Here is a 19,761-nt window from a genome sequence, read left to right as displayed (position 1 = left end):
TACAACTCCCTGGAAATCCCTGTATTGCCACACTCTAATTATTTAAAGTCAAATATTTTGTGGTGGCCTCTGCTGGTAGTTCTTCGAATTAATCCTTTTTGTCGCTGATGGAACAAAAGGAGTGGGTGATAGAGATGAAAAAGGAAGAGAGAGAGGAGAGAGATCACTTACATAACCCGGTGGTCCGCTCTCGCCCTTTTCACCCTGAAACAAGACAAAGAAGTTAGTCTGTCTGGCTACGACATCTCTGAGATAATTTAAGTTTTAAAACTTCAATTTGAGTAAATCAAATTAGTTACCTGTGAACCAGGGTATCCTGGAACTCCATGAAAGCCTTGTTCTCCCTGAATGATGAAAAAGATGTAAATACTTAAGTGATAAATATTTCACAATATGAAAGCAACATCTGGACGGTCGAGTGGGCAGGTACACAGGAGGTTGTCGTTACCTTCCGCCCAGGTGCTCCATCCTTGCCAGGTTTACCCTGCAGTTACACAAAGGGTTCAAATCACGTTGATTAGTTTTGGATTGATAATAAAGACATTGCTATAGACAAACAAGCATATTAAACAAGTCTATATGTTTCTATAATGACATAATAATGATAATATATAATGTTATTAAAAAAAGCTTGTTTTCAGTGTTATCTTGCCACTGATGACTAATACACAGATGTATTTTTGCCACTTACTGGTTGTCCAGGAGGGCCGGGATCACCTTTGACACCAGTTTGATACGGGATGCAATAACCCTAAAATAAAGAAATTAAGGTGTCTCAAAAAGTACAAAAGTTTGATTAAGGAGATCAACAGCCTGTGTCATTCATGTCTACATTTGAAAGAAAAATAACTCACTTTTTCTCCTTTGTCTCCAGGAAGTCCTCTTTCACCCTTTAGGAATAAAGAACACAAACATTCTCAGGAAGTCATTTGAGAGATTTGATTTTCATTATATATGAAAAAATGGATATATCACAATTTCCGTCTATTTTTTTTGAGAATTGAGAGAGTACCTGTGGTCCAGGTACATAATGCGTGGGTCTGACTCCTTCCACTTCCAGTGATGGAGGTCCAGGAGGGCCAGGTGGGCCACGGAATCCCTGCTCACCCTGCGATGAAACAGAAAAAATCATAAAACAGCAAATCATCGAGTGTAAAACAACTATCTATAGTATTTTGACAAACAGAAGTGTTTAAGTCTATAAATGGGCAGAGAAAACGTTCTTTCCGTCCATGAAAACTTGACATTTAGGGCATGCTTAGTTTAAACAGGGCCTCAGCAAAGTGCTGAATTATTCTATATATGTAATATGAGGTGGGATTTGTAACAGGAGCTATCTCAGCACAACTCAACATTAGAGCGCAGTAATAATGGTGATAATGGAGTAGTATGATCCTCAAAACTTTACTTGGAATGCAATTGTTCTATACCTGAAAACATATATGCAAGAAGGACACTACCTCACAGTTTTATACTGAAATGTTAAGTGCTCCCACTACCTCCAAAGTGAAACATGTGAAAAAAATAAAGCTTTCTTTATAGACAAGGCCATAAAAGACTATAAAAAACTGAAACTCTCACCTTATCTCCTTTCTCACCCACAAAGGCCAGCTTGTCACCCTGCATGGAAGTAAAAAACAAAAAAAAAAGGTTAATCAAGTCAGAGAACACTGGACTTTGTTTTACAATTATGAAAACTGATAAGTCTTACCTTCTCTCCAGGAGGGCCAGGGGGACCAGCGTCTCCCTGTCAAACAGTTATCCAATTAGTAAAACAAACCGATAACACCAGTACGAGTCTGAGTCTGTAGGGTGATAAACAGTCCATCACTGTGGGAGTAACTCACTTTGGGTCCTTGATAGCCACGAGGTCCTGGAGGTCCAGTAGGTCCAGGATGTCCACTTTGTCCCTGATGGGAGAAAGGGAGGACATACATTTATGTGAAAATTCAGTTGTGTCTATATTTTGACACTCATATAAGGTGAAAAAATTCTATAAGTCACTCAGACTAGACTTAGATAGTCAACGTTACTAGAAGATGGAGAGAAGGGATAGCAGGTTAACAAGAGGGAGAGTCTCTCCCCCCTCATGTCGCCCACCACACACACACACGAATAGACACAACGTACAGGTAATCCAGGTGCGCCAGGAAATCCTCTGTCTCCTTTCAGGGGAACAATTCCAATCACACCGCCGGGGTCGCCCTGTGGGAGACGAAGCAAAAACAAATGGTTTGGTAGAACAGCTGTGTCTGATCATACTAGAAGATCTGTCCTACTTGTATTGTTTGTCAGATTTTTACTGTACAGAGCAGATGTTAACACTTCATAAACTTCAGCTTACCTTCATCCCAGGAACTCCATCGATGCCCTGAGAAGAGAGGACAGTGGTCACATATCTATACTTGTAACATGAAAACATCCTTTTTGAGACACTGTAGAGTTTAAGTATTGCCACATCATGTAAAAACCTTGTTATTCCAGTGTTGTAACTGTGTTTGTGTTTTAACTTCAGTCATTTATTGCAGAATGGTCCTGTACGGGCTGCTAAAAATTACTTTACAAATGTAAATTCATTAGAAAAATACATGAAATTGTAATCTGTTGCAGTTACTGAGAAAAACATATGAAATTACACTACAGTTGCTAATCAAAATGTTGGCAATAAAAAAGGGGTTCAATAAAAATGCGGGCTCCATTCACTTAATAGTATGCGCTCATTGCCCATTGCAAAGTATCTGTTAGGAAAGTATAACTGGGAGGAGACCTATGGGTAGACCCAGGAACAGGTGGAGGGATAATATCTCTTCTCTGGCCTGGGAGTGCCTGGGAATTCCCCAGGCAGAGTTAGCCGATGTGGCTGGGGAAAGGGAAGTCTGGGGCTCGCTACTGAAGCTGCTGCCCCTGCGACCCAATTTTGGATAAGCGGTTGACAGTCGATGGATGGATGGACGTTGTATTACTCTGATGGATTAAAACTAAAATTGTTACATTTTTAAACTACTAATTTGTAACCCATTGCATTTTAAAAGTTATCTTCCCAACAATGCTGTCAGTGTAAAAAAAAAAAATGGTTTTCATATTGTTTTCATACAACACGACCATAACTGTAATCAGTGCTGGTCAGTTGGATGTTGATTGTGATTCGAGTCACGGTTGCTTACAGGACGTCCCTGAAGACCAGGAAACCCAGGAGCGCCATCTCGTCCTCTGTCTCCCTAAATCGCACAAACAGCACAGTCAGAGGGAGAGGACAGGCGGCATTTAGGTTATGTGGCAAAAGAAAACATCAGCCTTGGAAACAAAACAGTGTTAAATAAAATTGCTTTTGTAACACAGTAGATATAGAAGACACTTACTTTAGTCCCGTTGCATCCTGGGATGCCTGGCAGACCTGGGGGTCCATCGTTTCCATTGATGCCCTGAGAGTGGGTGCACACAATCAGACAATCAGAGACAATTCATAGTTACACAGTGAAATCTCCCCCATTTTCAGACCTTTCAGATACTTCACCATCTCAATGACTTAATTCCCTACAGACAAACTAAAATAGAGCCAAAAAATAATATCTCTTAAAATTACTTGTTAGTGGGTGACAAATTGACTGCACATTAAGATGGACATCATGACATCTGCCCAATGAGAAGCTAAAACACCTTGCTGGCCCCTAGTGGCTGGATGTAGTATGATTCAGACAGTTTTCTCATGTGGTGGTTACTGGATTGTGGCAGGTTGTGAGACTTGACGGCAGATCAAAGGTACTTACTGGTAGTCCTGGGTTTCCTGGAAAGCCTGGCAGACCAGGAGGACCCTGAAAGATCACAACCACATCAGATGTCTCATGAAAAAACTAAAACTAGAACATAAGCAATAGTTTATAGAAGAAAAGTCTTTTGTCGTATTGTATCATTGTTGTGATGGTTAGTTACCCACCCGCACTCCTTTCAGTCCGGGAGCTCCAGGTTGTCCTTCATCTCCCTAGGAGAAATACATGTTCGGGTCAAACCAAAAGTTATTCAAGGTAATTAATTTGGTTGTGTCTGCGAACGCATACTGACCTTGGGGCCCATCGGTCCTGGAGGCCCTTCATGTCCCTGCATTCCTGGGAATCCCATATTGCCTTGAAGACCAGGAAATCCACGTTCACCCTGTGAAGAGCCGGGGTCAGGTTTTTTAATCAAGGACACATCTTTCCACTGCCTGAGATTAGAATGAACAACTGGAATACTGTCCACCAAAAAAACAGATTTTTGTTGATTGATAAATCAAACTTGGACATGAGACCCAAAGCAAATTTAAGTATTGAACTGAATGTGTCTCAATCTAAGACTGAATCACTGCATTCACTGTAAATCATTAAAGTTGACTTTAAAGATGTCAGGAAAAAATGACTAGCTCGGAATTACAACACAAAGCAGTGATTTTATCATAGAATAAAGTTGCATGAGCAAAAAAGTCTTACAGCTTAAGATTAGGTAGTCTACTTTACTTACTGCTGTTTTCTTGACTTTTGTTAAGTAAAGCCACTTTGCCAGACAGATAAAAAAAAAACAAAAAAAAACTACAACATTCAAATCTTAAAAACTTTAAAGTTCAGGTTTTCATCATTTATTTCTTTGGCTCTTCATGTTAAAATATAGTACCAAGTGCCAAGACAGAAAAAACACTTCCTATAATTTTATGTTAAATTCACAATGAAGGCTCATATGACAATAGTTTGTATTGTTACTCACAACAAATCCTCCCTTGTGTCCTTTGCAGTGACCTAAAACTGACCCAGGAAGATTCCTGTATGTTTTGTTTTTCTCGCTGTCTGCCACTAGATGGCACCATTGCTCAATAAGGGGAGTCAGGCTAGCTTCACAGTCCTCTCCAAAACTTGCTACATTAAAACCTTTTGGAGCAATTTCTATTCTCTGACCACAACCCACCTAACTCCCATCAGTCAGAGGAAACATTTTGAACCACTGGGAATCATCATAGGGGTTACCACGGTAACCTCAGGGAGTGACATCACTGTAAATATATCTAACAGGAGATTTTAGGATGGCTCACCAACCACACACAGAGGTGGTTTGAATCCACAGTGGACTGGCCGAGCTCCATTGAACACAGTCAGTACATCTGTTGTTGTGGGGCGAGTTGGATGTTTGGCTACTGTTGCCGTAAGAATGAGCCATAAAAGGTCAGTCTGTTGCACTAAGAGGATAGATAACACTCTGCAGTCGTCTGATAGAACTGAGCCAGTAATACACAGGCACACTCATACAGCAGGAGGCTCAGGGAAAAACAAAACTACTTCAAAGTGTTGGCTCCCAGCTTTTTATTTTCTTTTCACTTGTGACCACATAAAACAAACTCTCCTTGTAACCAGGGCTTCAGTGATTATTTTTATTATCCATGAAACAGCTAAGTTTCTGATGAATTGTTTTGTCTATAAAATGTCACAAAATCATAAACCTGTGGTCAAATCAACAGTCAAATATCTAAAGACCCTCCATTTACCAGTGGCGGACTCAGGATGTTTGAGGGGCAGAACGAAGAGGGAACCAGCACACAGGGTGAACATTTAAGTTAGAGTCTGGCTGAGAGATTTCTGTAACAAAATGCATTACTATGGCAATTTTTCCAGTCTACTGACCGCTCAAAGCACTTTACACAACACCTGTCACATTCACCTATTCACACACTGATGGCAGAGCCTGCCATGCAGGGTGCCATCTGTTCATGAGTAGCAATTTGAGGTTCAGTATCTTGCTCAAGGACACTTCGATATGGTGGAGCCAAGCATTCAAACCAATGTCCTTCAGACTACTAGAAGACTGCTCTACCTCCTGAGTTACAGCTACCCCATCTAAGTATTAAGTTTTTATCTAGATTGTGGTCACAGAAGTACGTACTTTTCCTGAATGAATAATATGTATCAGGCGTTTGGCAAAAAATGTGATAACTGTTAGCAGAATGAATTTATTGCTGGCTTTAAACAGTAAGTTTTTTTTATTATTATTATTATCTAAGTAATTAAAACAGATAGAGAACATTTTATTACAGCAAAATTACCTCTCGCCAGGTCAGTTAATACCAACTCCTCATGTCCCAGATCAGTGATTAACATCCATGCTACAGTGCTGACAGCTCAAAGGCTCACAGCCAGCTCATGGCTAGGGTCACCAGCGCTTATACATCTGTATCTGCGAGCTTCCCCCCATCTGATGGGAATATGGCCTTCAGCCCAGCTGTGTGTCCAGACACGCTCTAGTTCAAACCCATCTTTGTTCCTGTCTCGGTCTCCAGGCCCAGCTTCAGTCTGTCCCACAGAGCTGACCCCATTAGAGGAACATAGGAAGCGCTGTCATGGATGCTTGGGCCTGCTATGAACTTGACTACACTTTGCAAACCAACATGAAATCACGTAAGTGAAAGAAATGCATGAGGATTGATTGGAAGTCACAACTTAAATTAGTGCAAATACATATCTCACCTTTGCTCCTTTTACACCACTGCAGTCACATTTTCCACAAGATGCTCCACAACCCTAAAGATGAAGAGAAACAATACAATTAGTTATCATCATCATCACTTGTAAGACAAAAGAAAGAGGACATGTTTGTGTGTGTCAAACAAGGAAATAAATAAGCCAAAATGAAGCTGGACAGTATGAAAGACACCTGCTAAGGGTCACCTGATGTCATGTGTCAGCTGTGTAACGTTTGCTACAAACTGTTCCTTCTTTTATAACATGTTAGCATCCTGCCTTTGCCAGATGGCTCACACATATCCCACTGACACTGTAAATCTCCACAGTGAGCACCGGACAGACCTCTTCAGTGTTTACATGCAAGCCTGCTGATCTATCCCACAGATGAGCATTCATGGATCAAAAATACTGAAATCTGGTTCAAAAACAGAGAGTCCAAGAATGAATCATTTGTTGTTTTTTTTCCAGTTTGTAGGATTTAGGGGAGTAAGTATAATACAATTTTGGCAAAAATGCATTATGATATTCATAATGATGTTTTCATTAGTGTATAATGACCTAAAACATAGAATCATTGTGATGTCATTGCCTTAGAATGAGCCCTGATCTACAGAGGAAATGAGACCTCTTCCACAAAGTCTGTTATATTACACTGCCATGTTCGTACTGTAGCCCAGAATGGACAAACAAAATGCTGGCTCAACGAAGTACCATTCTTATATTATCTATATATTTATTTTTTTTAGCGGCCACCTTTGGGAAGGATGACAAGTTGGTTGCAATCTGCAACCTCGCCACTCGAGGCCATTAAAACCTATTCACTGGACTGTAAAGTTCATACGGCACACTTGAAGCAAATAGTTACTTATTTACACATCCAGCACACACGGTCCAAGCGCAATATTCACTCTACTTTTAGCTCTGTTTTTGGTCCCCACCAACTCTGAAAACAGCTGCTGAGCTGAAAGATGTTAACAAGCCTCCGTAAAGCTGAAGACAACTGCGGACTGTGGTGATTATTCTCTGCCAGTTTTTTAAGTGACCAGATTCACACACACTTCCTCATTAAATGAATTTTTACTACATTCTTAGAGCCGCTATAGCAACTATAGCAGCTTTAATTGTATTGATTAATGTGTTTACACTAAACAAAGGCTACTTTTAACCCATATGGGATGCTACTGATTAGCTTCTTAGAACTACACGCAGGCAGAAGGACATCAATGCAGCTGTTCTCAGCCATCCCCACCCCACCCTGCTTCCTCTCCCCTTGGGTCTCCAGAGGCCGGAGCCTGGGAACTGGCCTGCACTGCCTTGGCTTTCTTTTCCATTGCTCCTCTCCTCTCCTCCTTTTCCCCCTATCATCCAGCTGTTCCTAGACTCACGTGCAAGGCGTCCAGCCAAGAGTCTGTCAGGGCTATGGAGGGGCTGTGCAGGCCCTGGGCAGATAGTGCACAGCTACACTACCCACAAATAGTTTTCGCTGTCTCTTCTCACATGCACACACACACACACACACACACACACACACACACACACACACACACACACACACACACACACAGCAAATAAAAGACTCTATCACCACCATCACCATCCATCTTCCCAACGGTCTAAACCTGACATCTCATACATAAGTCATTCTTAATTCTATGTTTTCTATAAGTCAATATCCTGTCCAAGTCTTAAAACATACTCCATGTCTTCTTTCTTACACGCAATCCTCTCCGGCCTACCTGATAACTCAGCCAATATGTAGCTCTTAAACCATGGGAAACCACGGGAAACAGACTTCACCCTCAAGACCTTTGGCTTTCGACTGCCCCCACCTTCTTGGAGTGCACTTGTTCTCTTCTATTCGCAGTATATTACACGTGTGGCCTGCTACAATATCCCATTTCCCATTACCTCTGTCTCAAACACCTCTACCTCATGCCGTCTCACCTCTCCACTAATTGTTTTTCTTTTTTCCCCCAGGATTCATTTCTGCTATGCCACATGAAAAACCCGAGGAACACCTGCTCCAGATCAGATTAGTTTCATAAGACAAACAGAGGGAAAAAGGAATATTGACTCTCAGAATGGAGCACATGTGTGTTTAATTATGGTTAACCTGCTGGCTCACAGCAATAAGAGCTCGTAGCGCCAGATTAACGTGGGGTTTTTTTGGACACTTCACAGAGGGAGTTAAGGCACACTAATGCAGTGAGGGAACACGCTTGTATATTGTCAGCGCCCTCTCAAGTAAATCACAGCAGCCTGGTTAAGTACGGCTTGAATAGTGCCCTCGTTCACCTGTTGCTCTTTGTCTCAAATTGTCTGCGTCCTCTTTAGCTGAGCACACATTCCTGCCTGTTGTAGTGCATGACGGTGCTGAGGACACTGTGTGTGCTTGTGTGTGTGATGTCTGCCGCCGGATCTCCGAACACAGCGAGGTAATCTGCAGGTAGATCAAAGTTTTCTTTGATTTCTCCTGTTTGTTTTCCTTTCTACGTCCGTCATGCCTCATCATGAACCCAAACACCAGATGGGAGACAGGGCACAAAGACCCGGCTGACATCTACACAAAAAGAGCTTCTTGCTAATGAGTCTTGCAGCCATAGAGCGGATGAAATAAGGGATCTTAGGAGGACCTTATCATACGGCTACTTGGGTATATCAGATGATCAGGGTTTGGGCTCATCTATACCACAAGTCAGGAAACCATTATATACATACATACATCATGGAGTTGAAAGGTGGATGATGGCCTCACTGAGTTTACACACAAGCTCCAGGTAAGAAGAAAGTACAGACGGCAGAGGAACTTAACAAAATACATTTACTTTCTTTAAGTCCCCCACCAGTCAAAAATGTGTCACTAATCCTTTTTTTGCATCCCTAACAGACACAATAGAACACAATAGAATAGCAGAGTGGCTCCTCACCCACTCAAAATATACAGTTGTATTTTATATCCTGTATCTTGGCATGTGATGGAGTATTCTTACAGACTACCAGCACAGTCTAGGGTCTGCACGTGCTTGAGGGTCTGATTTTGAGAAAATGTGGAGATGAAGATGGCGTTACCCTGCCCAGACAGCGTGATCTTTCACAGAGTAAACAGACGGAGCAGAAGCCTGGGACTCGCTGTGGTGATGAGTGTTGACGTCCACCGTGAATATACAGAAGCTGGTGAGTCACCGAGCTCTGTATCAGATCCAGTAAACCTCTGCCGCCTCACGTGCCTCTCAGTGTTTATGTCATTCCCGAGTCTGCATGGCAGGCCTGGATATCTCCGAACTGCGAAAAATCAATGTGAAGTGCCCTGGCAGAGTGTTTACCTTCACTGGGCGCTGCGCAAAACAGTGCCTTATCATAATTGTGGGTGTATGACAGTGTGTTTGTGATTGTTTACTGAGGCCAGAGCTGGCAGGGGAAACACAAGGCCTAAGAGTTTGCTTTGACAGAATCTGAGAAAGATGATAGAAAATCCCAACAGAAGAGGAGGACGGGCCGAGTTTGATCAGTGAGGCACACAGAGGCACGTTCACAGGCCTGGACTTCAGTGTCAGAGGTGCTGGAGGTTACATCAGTTCACGGCTCGTGCCAGAAGGTCTGACGCTTCAACAACACTTGCTTGATACATCTGACATCACTGAATACACAAGTCCAGCGCTGAGATGAGCCCAGGAGAGAGGAAGTGATGAGTAATGTTTGCTCTCAAGATTAGAGGCCTCGGCCAGCAAGGGATGGCTTAAACCTAACACTCTTAATGTAAACCAAGGCTGAGTGTATAGAGCTGTTGCATAACTGGATCCTAATGAGATACCATCAAATACCATTTCGGCTGAGGCAAGAACAACTGTCACAGAACAGCTTGCATGGATGGAGCATTATAAAGTTTCACAGATTTCAATTTATAGTTTACTGTTCCTCTGGTAACCTTACCAAACAGAAATAAATGATATATAATACTCTAACTACAAAAACAGACTTACCACAAGGTCCATTAGTAGTTCTTCTGAGGCTTTCAATCACACAATCTGAGTCTGGCCCACTGTCACTGAATTGTTGATGTTCAAATTTCCTTTTTATCAGAGCACTATAATGACTTTTCAACCACGCCCATGTCTATTTTGGTGTGAGGAACTATTTTCTCTCATCTGAGCTACACCACATCACCTGGCAGAGGAAAGCGTGCATCTACTCATGGAAGAGTAGACACACGCTTCCTTCTGTGCAGCGATGCTTAAAGAAAATGCTTCCTACGTGCTCACGACGAGGTCTGTGGTTCAGCTTAAGTTACTGGGTCACGGTTTCTGGAAAGAGGCATTTTCTGTTGAGTTTGTCAAACATATTTTTTTGGCACTTTGAGCACCACACGCCAAGCACCATCTGGTTTCATCGTGTTGGAAGGAAGGCAGACATCTATATAACTGATATCTCCAAAACTATATAACTCAGAACAATACAATCTAGATGGAAAAAATGGCTCAACAGGTAAGAGGGGAAATACGTCCTTTTGATTTTAGGGGCTTTCAAAGTGAGCATCAGAATTTAGAGAGTTTGATCTTGGGAACCAGCTGACAAGGTGCTTTGGATCTTGTCACATATCTTCGTCAACAGATTTAGTTGGATACAGATTTACGTATGAACACTTACAATACAGTGACAACTGCTGAGGAAGATCCTGTGATACAATTAAAGGCTCCAGAACATCGATCGTCTTTTCTGCAGCTGTTGCTTGGATCCCATTACTCACAGTACATTTCTGGACCGTGTTAATGTTGAAATCTTAAATATATTACACTCTCTGAAGCCTTCTGGAAAAAGGATTTCATAACCTTTCCACAGCTAATCAGTACAGTACGATGTCTTAACCCAAGAGAATCTAACTGCATTCCTGACCACGAGGTTCTCATGAAACAGACTTGAGGCATCTTAACGACATTTTGTGCTAACACATAAAGAAAGGGCAACTGGATTTTCCCCATATAGTGTTCCTTTCTTTGGCGCCTGTGAAGTAATGTTTTGAGTTTGTCCTCCAGTTTACTGGCTGTATGACTCAGTGTCTCTGTTGTTTTTGCCAAAGTGGGCAAATCCACTTCTCATGCATTACAGCCAACCTCCAAAGATGGCAAGAGCACTTAATGTTTCCTAAACTCTTCACACTCATCTCATGTGAAACAATTACAGTCTTTTCATCAAAAGAGCCTCCTGCTCTCATTTCCCACACAGGTTTCAACAGTATTACACCAGTACAGACTCTCACCACACGGGGGCAGAAATGTTCACAACGATGGAGCGCTCCACATTCATACATTTGCAACAGCTGTACGTATTTCACTGTCTTTCCAGCCATGTTAGGGGAAACTGAAGATCACACAAACATCTGGTCAATGTCATCTACAGACTTTTCTTAAAACGACATCACATTCCCGGAACATTCCTGCCATAACCTCCCACTGCACTGCTGATGTATCCCACAGTCCCCCAGGGGGGAGTCCTAGAGGTGCTGAGGACTGAAGTGTGGGAGGATTTGTAATTTCACATCCTTCTACTTTACATATTTGTGCTCATATTCTGCACACATACAGTCCAATTAGACACAAACCTGATGTTCAGACAACCTAATAACATAATCTATCTGGCTATCAGACATGAGTCATGAGATTCAGTGGGGTCATTGCAATTATGGTGCTTACTACTGAATGAACTGGATTAAGAGTAAACCTATCACTCAGGATCAACAACCTAAAATCACACACACACACACACACACACACACACACACACACACACACACACACACACACACACACACACGCGCACACACACACGTGCACATACACACACACACACACACACACACACACACACACACACACACACACACACACACACACACACACACACACACACAGTAATCAGGACCCAAAGTTAAGAGACTGTTGAAATGACCTAATGTAAAGATATGAAGCTGACTTCCTGAGCTGCACTCAAGTTCTGGCTGCTCTTATCAGGAAACAGACAGTGCTGCGGAAGACTTTTTGTTTCTGTTATTGTTTTCATAAAACAAAACGTAAGTTCTCTGGGCCCAGTAATGGGGAAAAAAACTCTGGAGCCAGAGAAAAAGACTTGACTGGAGAATTGACCCTCGGTTTATCTTCTTGCCTTCCTTCCACATGGATACGGGTTTCACTGAGGGGGAAAACCGACAGACAACTTTACTGACTCAGTTGTAAGACTCTATATTCTAGGGTTTTGTTGAGCTTTTATGCATCTTATAAAATCAAGCTATTCAATACGTAGACCATTTAGTTGAAATGATTCCAGATTAGTATTTTGGTTTTATTGTTATATTCTATTGTCATTTCTGCACTCACTTGTAAAAATTGCACCATTCCTTGAAAGAGAAGTAGTTCTAATTGTAGAAAAGTGATTCTGGAAAAGTATGTTCTCAGTGTTGTCAGATATTGATGATTTGGGTCAGTTTTCAGCCCTAATCTCTAACACAAATGACAACCTGTGAATGAGACTCAACCATTAACTATCTTTCTCCTGAATCGCCTTCCTTACTGATAACTTAACCAAACATGAAAGTGTTCCTGTTACACCACAATGGTCCTATTGTACCAGGAACTGTGACATGTCATTTGGGACGATGGTGAAAATTGACAGCTTTAGTTGTTGGTTTCAAAAACTATTTGACCATCTGACAAGCAGTTCTGATGTAGTACACTGGCGGCTGAACAACAGCCTGGTGTGAACCCCGAGAGAACAAGTGTTGGTGCTGAAATAAAGCTCTGAAATAAACCACTGTGAGCTACACGCCCAGCACCAAACAGCTGACAAAGAAAATTAGCGACTAGCTGGTGAAGCGTTGTTCCACAAACTGTGGCAGTTGTTTTTTCTAAAAACTGTCTTGCTTCTGCACCACTCCAACACCAGCCTATTTATATGAGGAGACATGCACAAGTTAGCCATATTGTTGCATCACCCGTTTACATCTTGTTCTGCGTTTTGGGCGTCTGGCTGTTTGGGTTGACTTCATGTTGGCTGAGTTAATTGCTCTTAATGACATCCGAGGAGATTCGGGCTTTGTGTCCCAACAGTAAATATTGTGCAACATTGCTAAATGGAACGTATCCATGCACTTTCACGTAAACATCTGGCTCCTTCTGTGGACTTGGTGAGTCCTGCTGAAACAACCGGTCGAGTTACACGGCACATACTTTTTCTTTCAGCGCGTTAAAGTGAGCTTACGAGCTCCTGTGCTCCTTTAGTTGGCTCTAATATGTTTAACCCGCACATCACATGCTCATGGCGTTAAGCCACAGATCACGGCCTCCATATGGGGACAATCAGGATAGTTTTACTCCATAAATGTCGGAAGGATTTCACTTGGCAGCTGGGATCATTAAGCAGCACTAAATGAGACAGTTACTGCAATGTAGGCAACACAGTACCTTTTCATATATCTAGCAGCAACAAAACACTAGAAAACACACGCCGATACTCGTTGTACCGATGCCACCACTCAGCCGAGTCTAATGTCATGTAAACTATGACATCGCCACGCAGCATTTTTGTGGTTTTGAGGGTTTATTTGTGGGTTTTTCTTCACGGTCAATAAGTTCACAGATGCTGCCAACCACAACCATGCTGCTCCCGAAGTAGCCCTCGGCTGAAAGCACAAGAGAGGGTGAGACAAACAGAAAAAAACCCTATAAAATAATAAAAAGATGAGCGGAGGAGGACTGTTTCAGACTGTGCTTGGTTGAACTGGGCTGCTCTGACATTCCTAGCCTTCTCTGGTACTGAGAGGCTGGGTTGAGAGAATAGAAGTGGAGGAGGGGAATTTTTCTGTCTGACTGCCATACTTGGAAGACAAGGCTCCTGGTGCAATGCGCTCTGTAAACAGCACAGATGTGTGTGTGCCTGTGTGCGAGGGTGAGCGGCACGTGCACCCACTGGAATGGTGTGATGTGAAAAGGCATTTTCTCTAAATGCCAAGATAGCTTTCACGTAAACGCAACCATTTTTTATGTTAGCTGCACCTGTAGCGAGATCCTCTGGACGTATTTCATGTTCTCTTGTTTTCAGAGCATGAAATTCATGTATGGGAGCAGCATTTAATATCTGAGTAATGTGCAGAAAGGAACTGGGTGAAGTTAGTGGAGAAATGTAGTCTTAAATCAAACTATAATAGAGCAGAACATTTAGCTGAAGTGGCTTTTTGATGCATTCATTTATCAATAATCATATCTAAGGACATTCCACCGAAATTGACTTTAATTAACTTGAATTGATGAATTAACTTGAATGTACTCGAAAACATTAAAGGGATGGTTCAGCATATTAGGAAGAACAGTTTATTTGTCCTTGCTGAGAGTTAGCCAGGGATCCAGGAGGTCAGTCACAGTCGGGTGACTGAGGGGTCCGTCTGTTCACTGGTCATTGTGAGTGATGCACAACATTCATTCATGGTTTTTTTTTGTAATAATTTGAATGAACAAAATAACTTACATTCAATACTTGTTACAAAATTCTGAGAACATTTTACACTACAGCAAGGAGATGAAATTATCCAGACTCCATTATAAAATGTTGGGGGGGGTTGTGTTAGGAGAAAACTTTGTGTAAACTTTGTGAAATGCTGCATGTGACGAATTCATATGTATGTGGTCCTTCTTGCTAATTGTTAATTCCAGACTTTGTGCTAAGCTAAACTAGCAAGGGCTCTCGTATCTAATCTGGGAGTAGTATTGAACTTCTTGACTAATTCTCAGCAAGAAAGCATATCAACACATTTGCCCACCAAAATGTCTAAAAGAGATAATGTCATATCTCATTTAGCATAACTAATGATAGACACACACAGTGGTAACAGGACATTACTGTGAGGGAAATCAGGTCAAGTTGAGAGTCCTGCACCAAGAGACATATTATGTGTACATTCTGCAATAAAACAGGGCTATGTTTTCTGTTTCCTTGATTTAAGGAGTCCTGTAGGGCATATTCAGTGAGACCAACTTAATGTAAAACATGTCCTGTCCTGGCTGCAGGCCGCAAGTTTTCATCTGCACAACAGAAATAATTCAGGGCTTCTGTAACGAAAAGCAGATGCATTTGCAGAGAGAGGGCTGCTCACACACAAACACACACAAACACACACACACACACACACACACACACACACATCACATCTGCACAAAAGTGATCATGAAGGAATATGTGCATGCAGAAACGCACACAGCCAAGATATGTAAACACAGAGAGAAAGAAACAACATAAAACTTAAAGAAGCCCATGGGAAAAGCTAACTTTCTAAGGAAATACATGAAATGCTTATGCCAAGTGACACACTCACACACACACAAAAGTTAATGAGCAAGGTGAACAAACACAGCAGTCAGTCGCCAGTTTGCTCGTGCATGATCAAGCGTGACCAAGTTAATGTTGCCTGTCATCAAATTAAGGGCCAGAAGAGCGGAACAGCTTTAAGTGGTGTCAAATTTAAGAAAACTGCATCCCAACTGAAAGAAACATCACATGTATCCAGCCGCTTGTCAGCATCATGCACAGAGAGCTAACATGAGCTCAAATCTTCTATAATTCAGTGAAAAGTCAAACATGACTGACTGTGGATAGGACCGCAAACAGAGCTCATCCTCTGGGACCGCAGTAGTTGCTGAACATGTCAGCAGACATGCGAAATGGAGCGGGAACACTGAACAGTCCTCTTCAGCAGAAACAGCACCGGCCATGTCAACAGTCTGACTGGGAATTCTCACATGCAAAATTAACTCAACAAATGGGAAAATTGTTTTAGACGATTTCTCAGGCCTCTGCTGGTCGGCACAGGGCTGTATGTGTGTGTGTGTGTGTGTGTGTGTGTGTGTGTGTGCGTGTGTGTGTGTGTGTGTGTGTGTGTGTGTGTGTGTGTGTGTGTGTGTGTGTGTGTGTGTGTGCACTTGTACTGGATGAAAACCCTGGAACTGGCTGATCTTCAATTACTAGTGGCTTAAATCCAGATGGTGGAAAGACTCCAGGCCCCTTTTCTCTGTTGATCACTCACTGTACATGTTCAGAAACAAGAGACATGAAAGTCCTGATACCGGAGAAAAGATTAAACTGAAGCTAAAGAGCCAGGAAGCTCGACTAGTTTGTTACCTTCAAACAAATGTATCAATTAGTTGTCAACTATTGAAGTATTTGCCAACTGGTTTTTGTAATCGATTAATCAGTTTGACTCATTTTTTAAGAAAATAAAGTACAAATTCTCTGATTCTAACTTCTCAAGCTAAATATTTGACATTTGAGGATGTTATATTGGGCCCTGGGAGACAGTGATGGACATTATTTGCCATTTTGTCACATTTTATAGACCAAACAACTCAAAAAAAAGATCAAGTGACAACGGCTCAACAGCAGGTTAATGCTCCTTCAGATCCTATACAATATTCCCGCCTTGGATCACAAGGGTCCCTGACCCCTCTTTATCAGCTCATCCATCTTGACCAGTCACATGACCCTCACAGCCTCATCCTGTTGACCTGTAGCCTCTGTCCAGGCCATTAGAGGGGATTTAGACATTCAAGCAGAGCTTTCAAAATAAGGGTCATCTTGATAACTCGGCTGTTCCTCAGTCAGTGAGTGTTCATGTGCATGTGAATGAAGCGTTATCCTTTTAACAAATTAAGCAAGGCTGCCACTAATCTTCAGGCCTTTAGAGGGACTTTCCTCCTTCAACTACTGCACAAGCACACACACACAAAGCAGCTGAATTCGGCCTTGCCCTCTAGCTGGCTCTTTCTTGAAGATAACAGAAAAGTGTTGCTGTTCAAATGCCGGAGATGTTGTGTCTCCCTCAGTCTGAAGTCTGAGAAGTCAGAAATCCAGCAAGCTAACTGTGAGATTTATCTTGCTACACTTGTGTTGTCCCAGTACCGTGGGAGAGACAGGATTTTTGGTTTGTGTGCAGGCCTCTGTTCATGTGCCCACACATTAGCGATTATTGTTCCACGCAGAAAAAAAAAAGACACAAAAACATTCCTCTACAATCCTTCAGGAACAGAATCAGTCCAAGTGCTGATACACACAAACATCAAATTGAAAGTGTTCTGCCTCATCACTTCTTTTTCATGCATGCTTGCAGCTGCATCAGTTTTGGATGCCTGTGCTTGAGAGCTAAAGAATCAGTAATCTGCAACTAACTTATCTGGTATGAAAGGGGTCAGATGGAGAAAAAGGTCAGTTAGTGGTGGAAGCAGAGAGACGGGGGCAGAGAAAGCAACTATGACTTTATCAAGGCGTTTGTATTCCCTGAGAAAGGCCCAGTTGAGTTCACGTGAGCATCCGCAGAGCGCTGACTTCTTCAGCTCTGCCTGCTGCTGCTCTGTGAATGTGCAGCACTGTGCCACAGGATGTGGGATTTAGGAAGCCATTCTTTCTCTAAGGAGGAAGGCCTCTTCCTTGCCTTTTATGCTCACAAAGGCAAGAAAGGGTTGGGTCAGCCTCCAGTCTCCCTCAAGAGTGCTCTGGTATCTGGGAATAGCGTCAGCACGTGAGGACAAGGAATGACCTCTGTGACTTTCTACCAGCCCGGACCATTCCCATACCTGCTACTTTTCCCAATTGTTTTCCTCTGCATTCTTCATTAAATTTAATGAAAAAGCAGTAAAGGAAGTCATGTTACCAAAGAGTCTACAGTCAAAGTAAACATAACCCTGTTAATTAGGACTAAACACAAAGATCGACTTGAGGTCAATGGAAATGTATTCATTTTGCAAGTTTTCAGTCATAAACATTGTTACAATTCATTATGAGGGTCTAATAATGTCAAGACTAAAGGTTCATTTATGCTCAATGTTAGATACACATATGGATACAGGCTGAGCCTTCTGTTGGTATTTGGCGTTCATTTTGTCTTTATTTCTGCACGGTTTCTAGAAGTTTCAGGTACATACCAACAGAGCAACATACCCGGTAGTCATGGGGGCAGTGCAGCAGTACATACGTGGGAGAGATCAAGGTTTGATGTTACTTCACCCAGGCAACAGATGTATCCACCAGAGCACATTTGTCTAGTTTTGGTAACAATGTAAGTTCATGGCAATCCATCGAATACTTGTTGAGACTTTTCTTTCAAAACCACAAGTAACCACCTCATAGTGGCCCAAGAGGAAAAGTCAGAGGGTCACCACAGTTAGTAGGGTTCATCCTCTAGGGACCATGAGTGTCTATAATTGTTCTGCCCCAATCTGACCAGTAGATAATGGGAAGTTACAACTTTGACCTACTGGTAGTACAAACACCAAATTCACCCTCTGGGGAACACAAATGTCTGTAAAACTCTCACAGCAGTAGCTGTTGAGATATTGCAATCTGGACCGACTAATCGACCAACATTGCCATCCCGAGAGTCGTGCCGCTAGCTGGGCTTAAAACAAAAGCTGAAATACAAGTCTCTTGCTCTCTCAAAAAACACACGTGTTACATTGGCGCATCTGGCATTTGAGTTAGTCATTCTTACAAAGCAGACGCATTACCATCACTGTTTCTAAGGGAGACACAATGCGTCCATCAGGGAGTATACATGTACAGGAAGTGCATGTGTGCATGTAAGCTCTCTTTCACATCCTTTTTAACAAAGGTTTTTTCACTCTTGCGTGCCCCGCACATACATTGATGTTGGTCCCCGATGAGGAAATTACCCCCTCATAAAATTATCGCTGACATCAGAGACACATAAGGTTTAATATGATACTTTATCAAGGCGGTAACGGGAGTAAGAGTAAGTGTGAGAAAGTGAGGGGATCTCAGAGCACCAGAGGGGGATGGCCTTTATCCCTCCACTTCACGTCTGCAACAAACTAATGATAATGGAGGTCATTAGCCCCATTACCATACCACACACTTTAGATGATAACAAGGGCTGCTCTCTATTGTCCTACTTATGCCACATCAGGCCTTATCTCTTACATCACCCTTGCGTCACCGCCATTTGAACATATGGAGACTGTAACATCAAGATGTCCACGCCCTGAGGCCTTTGAGATGCCGAGTCCTGACAACAGATCTGCTCTCGTATCAGTCAAGAACTACTTAATCTGTCCCCAGACTCAACTATGCATTGAAAGATTAGCATATCTCCTCTTCTACTGATGTGAACTGAGCCATGTGACCATCTCAGCCTACTTCCGTCTCAATGTTATCAGATTGACCCTTTTTTTCTGGCATACTTCAGTAGAATAACAGCTACATAAATGAACAATTCTCATTGTCCCGTGAGTCG

The 19,761-nt window shown here is 42.3% G+C and overlaps 1 protein-coding gene across 2 annotated transcripts in view; it reads right to left on the bottom strand.

Moving 5' to 3' along the window:
* col4a1 (collagen, type IV, alpha 1) overlaps nt 1-19,761 on the bottom strand; it is a 41,381-nt gene that overhangs the window by 13,331 nt on the left and 8,289 nt on the right. Inside the window, exons 2-18 of one of the 2 annotated variants that reach the window (XM_037109778.1) lie at nt 6,483-6,536; nt 4,060-4,149; nt 3,935-3,979; nt 3,768-3,812; nt 3,360-3,422; nt 3,165-3,218; nt 2,345-2,371; nt 2,131-2,205; nt 1,848-1,910; nt 1,712-1,747; nt 1,582-1,620; nt 1,013-1,108; nt 855-890; nt 692-751; nt 449-484; nt 300-344; nt 172-204 (exon numbers count right to left, since the gene is read on the bottom strand). In XM_037109778.1, coding sequence (XP_036965673.1) covers nt 172-204; nt 300-344; nt 449-484; nt 692-751; nt 855-890; nt 1,013-1,108; nt 1,582-1,620; nt 1,712-1,747; nt 1,848-1,910; nt 2,131-2,205; nt 2,345-2,371; nt 3,165-3,218; nt 3,360-3,422; nt 3,768-3,812; nt 3,935-3,979; nt 4,060-4,149; nt 6,483-6,536 — 897 coding nt within the window. Of the gene's footprint in view, nt 1-171; nt 205-299; nt 345-448; nt 485-691; nt 752-854; nt 891-1,012; nt 1,109-1,581; nt 1,621-1,711; nt 1,748-1,847; nt 1,911-2,130; nt 2,206-2,344; nt 2,372-3,164; nt 3,219-3,359; nt 3,423-3,767; nt 3,813-3,934; nt 3,980-4,059; nt 4,150-4,734; nt 4,942-6,482; nt 6,537-19,761 lie in introns of those variants that run through there. The other variant, XM_037109779.1, reaches the window with a different exon arrangement.

This window comes from Acanthopagrus latus, chromosome 9 (assembly GCF_904848185.1).
Source record: "Acanthopagrus latus isolate v.2019 chromosome 9, fAcaLat1.1, whole genome shotgun sequence".
NCBI classification, from domain to species: Eukaryota; Metazoa; Chordata; class Actinopteri; order Spariformes; family Sparidae; genus Acanthopagrus; species Acanthopagrus latus.
The sequence above is the reverse complement of the archived record's forward strand: the minus strand, read 5'-3'. Positions and strand labels throughout refer to the sequence as shown.